This window comes from Nicotiana attenuata, chromosome 9 (genome assembly GCF_001879085.1).
Source record: "Nicotiana attenuata strain UT chromosome 9, NIATTr2, whole genome shotgun sequence".
In the NCBI taxonomy this organism is placed as follows: Eukaryota; Viridiplantae; Streptophyta; class Magnoliopsida; order Solanales; family Solanaceae; genus Nicotiana; species Nicotiana attenuata.
The window spans coordinates 16,123,774-16,134,923 of NC_031997.1; the positions used below are offsets into that span (position 1 = coordinate 16,123,774).

General features: G+C 36.9%; 2 protein-coding genes across 2 annotated transcripts; both read left to right on the forward strand.

Annotated features, from left to right (window-relative positions):
* On the forward strand, positions 1,549 to 3,393 carry LOC109232104 (GATA transcription factor 5). The gene is made up of 3 exons (XM_019397766.1): positions 1,549 to 1,833; positions 1,941 to 2,300; positions 2,427 to 3,393. The coding sequence occupies exons 1-3, from the start codon at positions 1,693 to 1,695 to the stop codon at positions 3,069 to 3,071; spliced, it is 1,146 nt and encodes a 381-aa protein (XP_019253311.1). The 5' UTR covers positions 1,549 to 1,692; the 3' UTR covers positions 3,072 to 3,393.
* LOC109232543 lies at positions 5,580 to 6,689 on the forward strand. Its single transcript, XM_019398310.1, has 2 exons — positions 5,580 to 6,323; positions 6,435 to 6,689. Exons 1-2 carry the CDS (start codon positions 5,580 to 5,582, stop codon positions 6,687 to 6,689), a joined length of 999 nt encoding a protein of 332 aa, XP_019253855.1.

Here is an 11,150-nt window from a genome sequence, read left to right on the forward strand (position 1 = left end):
CAGGAATTGCACTATTTTAGACACCAAGGTGATTTACCAAAAATTGTTTGACATTATGAAAGTATAAATTCGCTTGGCACCTAAAAAATAACGGAAAGAAAAAGGAAACCGACAACGTATAATTTAGGTCACATTGTTTGGATTTTATTGTAACTTTAATTTCCCACTATACAATGAACATCAGCAATTGAAATCTTGCATTACACGAGCCTCTCAAAGTCGCTAATTAGGTCACTGCTATACTTTACGTGCAAATAACAACCATCTTTCATGGGCAATACATGCATGCAAAGTGATTTCACCCATATATCTTCCTCATCTCAAACTCAAAGTTGTAATGGCTTTTCCCTCTTAAATTGCAAGAAAAAATAATGCGATCTAACTTTTACATTTTAAATGGCAACAATTAACATTTATTAAATAATTAGTAGTAAATTAAATCAACTTGGACCTTTTATTTCAAAAAAGCAAGCTGGATTATGTTAATAAGCAGTGTAACTGATTTTAGTTGGAAATCAGATTATTATATTAGTAAATCTATAGTGATTTGCAAGAAAGTTGGAAGGTAATTATTGAGCATTTTTCCTTTAGATGGAAAGGAATTAGTGAAGTTTTCCGTAGCAAATTAGAAAAGTGTAAAGAGCGGGAAAGCAAATCGAATGGTAAATACCATTAAGAGCGCCGAATAAAGCAATATCTAAGATAAGCTTACGTAATTAGTCAAAAGAAATGGGACCATTCTTCCAAAAGAAGAAAAGTTTCACCCCCTAAAAGAAAAAGAACAATTTTTTTTAGTAGCAGTTTCGTTTCATTTCATGGCCTTTCTTTTTTTTTTTTTAAAAAAAAATTTGTTAGGTCTTTGGTTGGTTGGACTACACTTCATTCATGTACCAAATGTAAAAAATAGAGGGTTTGTGATATTGGGGTTTTTTAATCCTTTGAAATAACCCTAAATCTACTTCATTAATTAACTCATCTTTTGTTTAAAATTCTTCGAACAACTATATTAAAGTACGGAGTTATGTTAATAGAAATTTTCGCGAGAAATAAAAAAAAGATTACCACGTTAATTAATAGCAACAAATATATTTTCGTATGAAGTTAAAAAACTAAAAAAGCAAACTCATTAATATGAAGAGTATTTTCACATAGTAAGAACCCTTCTAACCTAAATTGCAAGGCAAATATAAGATTAAGCAGATCAATCAAAAAAGAGAAACGTTACCAACTAGTTATAATTTTGAATTAGGACTTAAATGAGAAATTAAGGAAATTTTTTGTGAGAGTTAGGTCGCTTTTGTCATTTTAGTAAACTTGAGTACTTAAAGTAAGAATTAGAAAAGCAAATTTGTTTAAATTTTGAACTTCCCACCAGTAAAAGGGTATAAATTTGCAGTGGCCCCAAATTACATAAAATATTATGGATGGGAATAATTGAATTATTAGTATGTAATCTGTGTAATCTTACAAAATAAGTCAATGTATTAAATTTGCCATTAGAAACTGACTTATAAATACTCAAGTACTAACTAGTATTCAAGTGAAACCCCCCTCAGAAAAGTACAAGAAAAGAAAAAGGGAAATAAAAAGATAGAAGGGGTTTTGGTTTGGAAAAAATTATAAGGGAGAAGTTTAAAGTAAGAAAGCAAAAAATATTTGTGTGTGTGTTTCCCCCTATCTGTCTCTTATTCAATGCTTTACCGAACTCAACACCACTCTTTTTTCTCCCCTTTCAACCCTTTTACCTTCTCTTCTTCCCTATCTCCTCATCCTCTTCCTCCGCCTTCTTCTTCTTCCTCTCCTTCACCTCTTTCTCATTCGCCTTCTGACCAGGTATATACTTTTCTTCTTCCTTAAACCCTAAAGTTGTTATTTTTTTTTAATCTTTCTTGTTGTGAAATGAATTTGATTTTGTAACTGTTATGGTTTTTTAAAAATAGGGAATGGACTGTGTGGAAGGGGCGTTGAAAAGCAGTTTTATGTCTGAGGCAGCGTTGAAAACGAACCACCAACAAGCCTATGGGGATGACTTGTGGGCCAATGGAAACGGTCAAAATGTTGTCTCCGGCGACGACTTCTTCGTTGACGACCTCCTTGACTTCTCCAATGGCTTCGTTGAAGACCAAGGAGAAGAAGAAAAAGGAGAAGATAACGCTGTTCACAAAATTTGTTCCGTTTCAGTTTCTGTTTCGCCCCAAAAACAACTTGAGGACAAAGAAGCTGAGAAGGAAAACGACACCGTTTCTCCTCCTGCAAAAGAAGATTTTGATTCTCTTCCTGGGAGTGAACTCATTGTTCCGGTAAGTCCTTTGCCACCCCTCTTACGTTTCTGTTGAAAAGTTTCGTTTTTTTCATTAAAAAGAAACGCTTTTTTAAAATTTGAAGTGTTTTTTTCAACTGAAGTGTAAAGAACGGTTTTTTAACAGGCGGATGACTTGGATAGCCTTGAATGGCTGTCTCATTTTGTTGAAGACTCGTTTTCTGAATACTCACTAACTTATCCTGCCGGAAAACTACCGGTCAAGCCGGTCGTGAACCAGTCGGAGGACTGTGAAATTCCGGTTCAAGAGAAGTCATGTTTCATCACTCCGGTTCAAACCAAGGCGAGAACCAAGCGTGGGAGGACTAGCGTTCGAGTTTGGCCAGCCGGTTCAGGTTCATTGACCGAGTCATCTTCCTCTTCATCTTCGTCTTCCTCCACCACAACCATGTCCTCATCTCCTTCCAATTGGGTCCTTTACCAAATTCCGGTTCACACTGCTGAGTCACCAGGTAAACCGCTAGCTAAGAAACCAAAGAGGAAACCGGCGGTTCAAGGTGGAAATGGGCCTCAACAACCGCGGCGGTGCAGTCATTGTGGGGTTCAAAAAACCCCCCAGTGGCGGGCCGGGCCAATGGGTGCGAAAACGCTTTGTAACGCTTGTGGGGTTCGCTTCAAGTCCGGTCGGCTGCTTCCGGAATACCGGCCGGCTTGCAGCCCAACGTTTTCAAGCGAGTTGCACTCGAACAATCACCGGAAAGTTTTGGAGATGCGGCGGAAGAAGGAATTTGAAGAAAGCGGTTCAGCTTAGCCGGTTCAGAGTTTTTGAAGATATTTTAATTATTAAAAAAGGTGTTTGCAGTGTAGGGAATTTTATTTTTAGTTAGGAAAGAAAGGTATTTTAGATGAAGGAAAAAAAGAGAACCGGAGCAGGTTTAGTGAGTGAGCTAGGCCCGGTTTAGATGTACATTGCTAACATGGACCCATGATTTGGTGAGGTAGGTTTCAAAGTTTAGTGTAACGGATGGAGGAGTCTTTAATGTACTTTCCAGATAAAATTCCCAGAAAAAAATGAAGGAAAAGAAAAGACTTTGGAAAAACTATATGGTGCATACCCTTGTTTTAATTCTTTATTTTTTGGTGTTTGTATTATTGTGCAAAAAAAAGGAGGGAAAAGGCAAAAGATGACAAGTGCGTTTGGAACGTTTCAACCTTTAGTAAGCAGGCCGTAGAAAAGTGAGAAGTATATGAGCTTAGGGTTAGGCACGGGGCAACATCCAATTCCCAATATATTCATGGCGTGAGCCGTAAGTATTCGCCTAATCCTAACGACTTGGTTTTGCACTATTCATTTTCTGTTTTCTTGTTTTGTTTTTAATAACGGTGATACCCGACTCAGTATGTGTGCATTTTAATTATTTTACTAGATATATGTTTCTAATTTGGTATAGGTACTCAATAATTTATTTGACGCTTTGTCTCTACTTGAATTTGAACTCGAGTTTTTAATGGTTTCCGTTCACTTTAACTTATGAGCAAAGTCTTCCACTATTTCTTCGAGTTTTATGCAGTTTATTATCCTTTTGTTTCAATTGTTTGGACTTTTTCCAAGTATGAAAATCAAAATTAATTAATTTTGGTGTAAATTTGGATATAGATTCCTTTAATTTTTGGAAATAAATTTATATATTCAAAAACTACATAAAAAATAGCATAATGTCACAATAGTAACAATTTAATGTATTTATGAATTATTCTAAAAAAGTAAAAAAAAAAAAACTTTATTTGATTCCCTAAGTGGTAAAAGATTAATTCTTTTTAAAATGAAAGGAATATTTATTTGAAAAAAAAAGGAATTCTAAATCAAAGAGCGTAACAATAGAGTGGTCATTATGGCATGTTGATTTGGAGTTGTGGACACACAGATAGCTGTTTAGCTAAGTTTCCAAAAATCAATTTATTTTGAGAAGTATTTCCTCTGTTCTAATTCACGTAAATCTGTTTGACTGCGTTCGGAGTTTAAGAAAAAATAAATACTTTTAAAATTTGTGGTCCTAAACAAGTCAAAAAGGGGCCCAGATTATTTGTGAGGTTATAAAAGCTAAATTGTTTCCGAATATAAAAATGGGTCATTCTTTTTTGAACAAACCAAAAAGAAAATAACTTCACATAAATTGAACGGGGGGAGTTTTTTTTTAACCAAAATTGCTTTTCTTTAAAGTTTGTATTTGACTAATTAATTTGAAAAATATTTTTAAACAACAAATATATTTGACGAAGTTTTTAAAAAATATTTCTAACTGTATTTTTCTTTAAACTGCTTTTCAAAAAAACTCTTTTGGAGAGAAACTATTTTTTCAGCTTTTCCAAAACCGAAAAAACTTGACCAAAGATGCTACTCCCTCCGGTTCACAATAAGTGTCCAATTTGCTTTTTTATTTTTTTGAGAGGTTATTGGGAACAAAGGCAGCTGAACTGTCTTGCCTTGATGTGAATATAGCTAGAAATGGTCCATGCTTGAAGTGAGAACATCAGCTGGAATTGATTAAAGCAGTAACAAAAGCTGAGATACTTCAGGGGTTGAAACAACTGCCAAGAGACAAGGCACCTGGTATTGATGGCTTTCCAGTGGAATTCTTCAGAGAGTACTGGCATATAGTTGGTGTAGAGGTGATCAAGGCAGTGATAGAGTTCTTCAACACAGGGAAATTACTGAAGGAAATATGTAGTGCTACAATCACATTTGTGCCAAAGGTAGCCAGTCCAACCTATGTAAAAGAGTTTAGGCCTATAGCTTGCTGTACTACTGTGTATAAACTCATAGCTAGGATACTCACAAATAGACTAAAGTCAGTGGTGGATCATATAGTTGGACCAGCTCAATCAGCATTTATTGGGGGGAGAAGCATACTGGATAATGTGATCATTGCTCATGAACTGGTGAAAGGATACAACAAAAAAGGAGTGTCCCCAAGATGCATTATTAGAGTAAATATAACGAAAGCATATGATTCTGTTGAATGGCCTTTCCTACAGATGGTGCTACTGAAGTAAGGGTTTCCTAGCAAGATAGTTCAACTGATCATGGAATGTGTAACAAATGCTAGTTACTCTATTCTGATCAATGGAGGTTTGACTAAAAGGTTTAAAGCAGAAAAGGGATTGAGGCAGGGGGATCCTATGTCACCATACCTCTTTGTCCTAGTAATGGAGTATCTCAACAGAACCTTGAAGACTCTCAAAGATGTTCCAGATTTAAATTTTGGTTGGTGTGAGTCTAGATTTCAAGGAAATGATATGCTCAGAGTTTCAGTTTAAAATGGAGACTCTACCCTTTAAGTACTTGGGGGTACCACTGTCTTCCAGGAAGCTGTCAATACATCAGTGTTTACCTCTGGTGGAAAGGATCACAAATAGAATAAAGTGCTGGACTTCGAAGTTGCTGTCATACAGTGGTCGATTGCAGCTGATAAAAAGTATACTATTTGAAATGCAAACATACTGGGGACATGTATTCATTATTCCAAAGAAGATTATACAGTTAGTAAATGCTGTATGTCGAATCTTTCTATGGACAGGCAATTACAACCCCTCAAAAAGAGCTCTAATTGCATGGGAGAGAATATGTATGCCTACTTCTGCAAGGGGATTAAATGTGATTAGCTTTGAATGGTGGAACAAGGCTGCTATATGTAAAATGATGTGGGCAATACACATGAAAAAGGATGCATTATGGATCAAATGGATACATGCTATGTACATAAAGAAGGAAGACTTTACTGTGATGCAGACACCAAGGCAAGCTAGTTGGTTAGTCAAGAAGATCTTTGATATTAGGGATTGGTATAAGAAGATAGAAACAGTTGCAAACATGGATAAATTTTGTGTGATCCACAAAATGTATACTCTATCAAGACCTCAATACCTTAAAGTTGAATGGAAAGCATTGACGCTGGGAAATGGTATTCCTAGGCACAACTTTGTCTTGTGGTTAGCCTTAAATCACAGACTGACTACTGTGAATCGCCTTGCAAAATGGGGAATTCAAGTAGACCAAGACTGTGTATTATGTAAGTGAGGACAGACTGAAAATATGGAACACATATACTTTGAATGTCAATATACAAGGTATATTTGGAGCAAGCTGCTTGCTTGGATGGGGGAAAATCACCAGATAGGCACATGGCTTGAAGAGGTTGCCTGGATGAGTAAACGAGCAAGAAGTGGTCGAGCCCAAAACAACATTCTGGTCTTCTTGTTTGCTGCAGTAACGTATCAAGTATGGACAGAAAGGAATATGAGAAGATTTCAAGGGAAGGAGAAGGAAGCAGAGAGAAAGATTAGAGACATTGTCCTTCAAATCCAAATTAAAGGACAGCAAAATGCGAAATGGAAGAAGAGACTTGAGCAGCTGAATAGTTTTCCATAGGAAGTATATGTCTGTATTTGGTTGCTATTGTATGTCGAATTAGTCAAGAGTGTTTTTCCAAAAAGTAGTTAAAGTGGTTGTATTGATGTAATGAGTCTAACTCTTGAGTCCTAAAGAGTTAGAGGCACTTTATATTTGTTCTTGGTTAAATAAAGTTTATTTTGACCAAAAAAAAAAAAGAAAGAATTCAATTTGTTTTTACAAAATAACCCTTATGTACATATCCCTAAAAAATTTTCTTACTCCTCACATTAAATGTTTAATTGGGGGTAGTTTAGTCATAGTAGGTATTTTTGTATAGAATTTAGTATTTTCTTAATGAGTGTGCTAAAAGCAAATTGGACACTTATTATGAATCGGAGAGAGTATAAGACTGTTCATGGTTAAGGTGGGAGGGGATGAGTGACAAATTCCATACAAAATTTCGATGTGACCGATAATATGTTAAGAGGAGAACTATCTTACTTTTAAGGAATCGCTTTTGCTCGAGGAAAAAGGAATCACAAGCTTTTCGTGAAGAAAGTTAGAGAGTTGAGTCTTATAAAGAGAAGACGCTGATGAGAGGTCTGCAGGGGACTGTGACTGCTGTGGGAAGAAGAGGGGCGCGCTTTCCTAGTTTTGTTATTTGTTTCACTTCATACTCTAGCCTTAACAGTCTTTGACATGGACATATCCTTTCTCCTATTTTTATTCTTTCCTTTTATTAAGTTTTCTTGCTAATGTCATTATTTCGAGTGCAAATTACCTCATTCCTCATTTGGCGCTCTACGTGATAAATGCATGTGCTATATATATATAGGTGAGGTGTTTGGAAAATCTTGTTTGGATGGTTGCTTCATATTGTTTCGTAACGTATTATATTATATTGTTTATATTGTATTGTATTGTATTATATCATTTTAATGAATATAACTTTTGGATATCGTTATTTTACGATGTCACATACCAGTAATATAAAAAATAAATGTGCAATATTACAAAAAAAAAAAGTAGGGTACGAATTAGAACAACAACAACAACAACAACAATAACTCAGTAAAATTCCACTAGTGGGGTCTGGGGGGGGGGATACTGTGTACACAGACCTTAGCCCTACCCCGAAGGAGTAGAGAGGTTGTTTCCGGAAGACCCTCGGCTCAAGAAAACAAAAAGACAAAAATGAGACAATATTAGTAGTACCACAGAAATCGTAGGAAAAATCGGAACAATATGAAATCTAGAAGAAAGATGCAAACCAAAAGCGAAAGCTAATCAAAAGGTCCTGCATTGAAAAGCGAAACAGTAAGACACAACATTGCCACTAACTATCTTAGACAAAAAAACTCTACCAGACTAGTCTTACAAAGGTGCGAAGTAAGGCAAGACTAAACTACCTCCTAACCTACAACCCTAATACTCGACCTCCACATCTTCCTGTCAAGTGTCATGTCCTCGAAAATCCAAAGCCTCGCCATATCCTGCCTGATCACCTCACCCCAATATTTCTTAGGTCGCCATCTACCTCTTCTCGTGCCCTCCACAACTAGCCGTTCACACCTCCTTACCGGAGCATCTGTGCTTCTCCTCTTAACATGCCGAATCACCTTAGCCCCGATTCCCGCATCTTGGCATCAATGGGAGTGTGACGACCCAAAGGGGTCATCACTTGTTTTTAATTGAATTCTAAGACTCCGAGGTCTTGAAAACCTCATTTAGAGTCGCCTCGATTTACGTGCGCAGTCCGGGCGCGTAGCCGGAAGGCTTAAATATGAAATTCTGCGAAAAATGCTAAGTTTTGATATTAAAATGAATAAATTTGACCTTGGTCAACGTTTTGGGTAAACGGACCCGGACCCGTAATTTGACGGTCCCGGAGGGTCCGTAGGAAAATATGGGACTTGGGCGTATGCCCGAAATCGAATTCCGAGGTCCCAAGCCCGAGAAATGAATTTTTAAAGGAAATTATTTTTTGAAATTGTTTAAGGAAATTTGAAATGAAATTTGATTAGAACGTGTTGGTATCGGACTCGTATTTTGGTTCCGGCCGCCGGTACAGGTCTTATATATGATTTAAGATGTTTCTGTAAAATTTGGTGAAAACGGACGTCGTTTGACGTGATTCGACTTAAATCGCTAAATTTGATACTTGATGAAGTTTGAGAAAAATGCTTTGATTTTGAGGTTTAATTTGTTGATAATGATGTTATTTTGGCGATTTGATCGCACGAATAAGTCCGTATGATGTTATTGAGTTGGTACGTGTGTTTGGTTAGGAGTCCCGAGGGCTCGGGTGTGTTTCGGATGTGATTCGGGAAGGTTTGAACTTAAGAAAAATTGCAGAAATTACAGCTGAGCATAGCAGGCCTGCAGGCTTCGCATTTGCGGAGCCTGACTCGCAAATGCGATATCGCAAATGCGAGCGGCCTTTCGCAATTGCGAAGTAGGCCCAGGCCAGCCTTTCTCGCAAATGCGAGAATTGTCATCGCAAATGCGACCATCATGTCGCAAATGCGAAGGTCTAGTATTTCTCAAGGGTTCGCAAATGCGAACCCTGTCTTTGCAATTCCCACATCAGCAGGTCGGGGTTCGCAATTGCGAACTCCTGTTCACATTTTTCATATCTGAGACCTGCAATTTTTACACTTAAACGATTTTGAGCTTCATTTTTCATATTTTCTCAAACCCAAACACACTTAGGCGATTTTCCAAAAACAAGTCTTCTTCCAAATCAATTGTAAGTTAGTTTTTACTCATTTCTTTGAATCATTAACATCTTTTAACATGATTTTAACCTAAAATCAAAGATTTTCATTGGGGAAATTGGGTGTTTTGGGTAGATCCTAGGTTTTTCAAAAATTGGGGATTTGGACCTCGATTTGAGGTCCGATTTCAAACAAATTATATATTTGAGTTCGTGGGGGAATGGGTAATCGAGTTTTGGTTCGAACCTCGGGTTTTGACCACGTGGGCCCCGGGGCAATTTTTGACTTTTTGGGTAAAACTTTGGAAAACACATTTTCATGCATTGGGGTTGATTCATTTAGCACTTATTGATGTAATTAAGTAATTTGTGATTAGATACGAGCGAATTGGCGGTGGAATCAAGGGGTAAAGCTATAATTGAGACTTGAGTTGTGTTCAAGGCATCGAGGTAAGTGTTTGGTCTAACCTTAGCTTGAGGGATTAGGAGTTGAGTCCTATTTGCTATGTGATAATTGTTGAGTACGACGTATAGGCATGGTGACGAGTATCTATACGTTGGTGTCAAGTATGACCGTGAGTCTTATATTGTGATTTTCATAATTTCGTTGCATTCTTCATACTTTGGTGATGATTTCTAATTGTTGTGAAAAGTTTGTGGAAGGAATTGAGACCTTTGAACATTTTGGAGCACTGACTCGAGTTATATTATGAATTATGAAAGTATATGAGATGATTGAACCCTTTGGAGCATTGGCTCAAGTGGTAAAGTGAGTTATGAAGTACAAGTGAACGATAGAGAAAGAGTTATTGAAATGTTCCCTTGCCGGAATTTAATTATTTAATTGTTGTTCTCTTGCCGAGATTTAATTATTTACTTGTTGCTCCCTTGCCGGGATTTAATTGTTAAATTGTTGTTCCCTTGCCGGGATTCCTATATGTTCTTGTTTATTTCCCTTGCCCTTGTTTGTGATTGTTGTTTGGGTGAGGAAGAGTGTTAAAGCACGAAGGGTGATGCCGTGCATTGTTTGCTATTGTGAGGAAAGAGTGTAAAGCACGAAGGGTGATGCCGTGCCGCACGATGTACCATTCCGCGCCAATTCTATTGATTATGTGAGGAAAGAGAGTAAAAGCACGAAGGGTGATGCCGTGCACATTTTATTATTCTAATTGCTTTGGTGAGGAAAGAGAGTAAAAGCACGAAGGGTGATGCTGTGCACGTTTTCATTATATTATTGCTTGGTGAGGACGAGAGTAAAAGCACGAAGGGTAATGCCATGCACTTGTCTTTGATTTTCCTGATTTTTGTTGATAATTGAGTTATGTTGTCCTTTACTTCTATTTACTGATTTTCTTGTTATTATCGGTTCAAGTGCATTAATTGTCTTATTCCACTATTACTGTGATTCTTTATGTTGGCATTTTCCTTTATTGTGTTACTTGTTATTATTGGCTCGAGGTATCCTTGCGCAACATTATGCCTTGAATTTATGCTATAATTGCTACATGTTTATGTGACTTAATTGCTACTTGACATTTAGCATACTAAATATTAAATTGCCTATTTGCTCCTTAAGTCCATAATTAATTGCTACTTGTCATTACTTGTTTTTCTCAGTGAGTCATAATTATTGTGTACTTGTTGTCTTATGAATTCGTATTAATTGTTGCGTTTGTTAGAGTAAATTTCATTTGGAAGAACTGTTGACTTAATGAAATGGGAGCGGGTGGTACGCCTACCATGAGATTTGATGAAATGGAAGCGGGTGGTACGCCTACCAC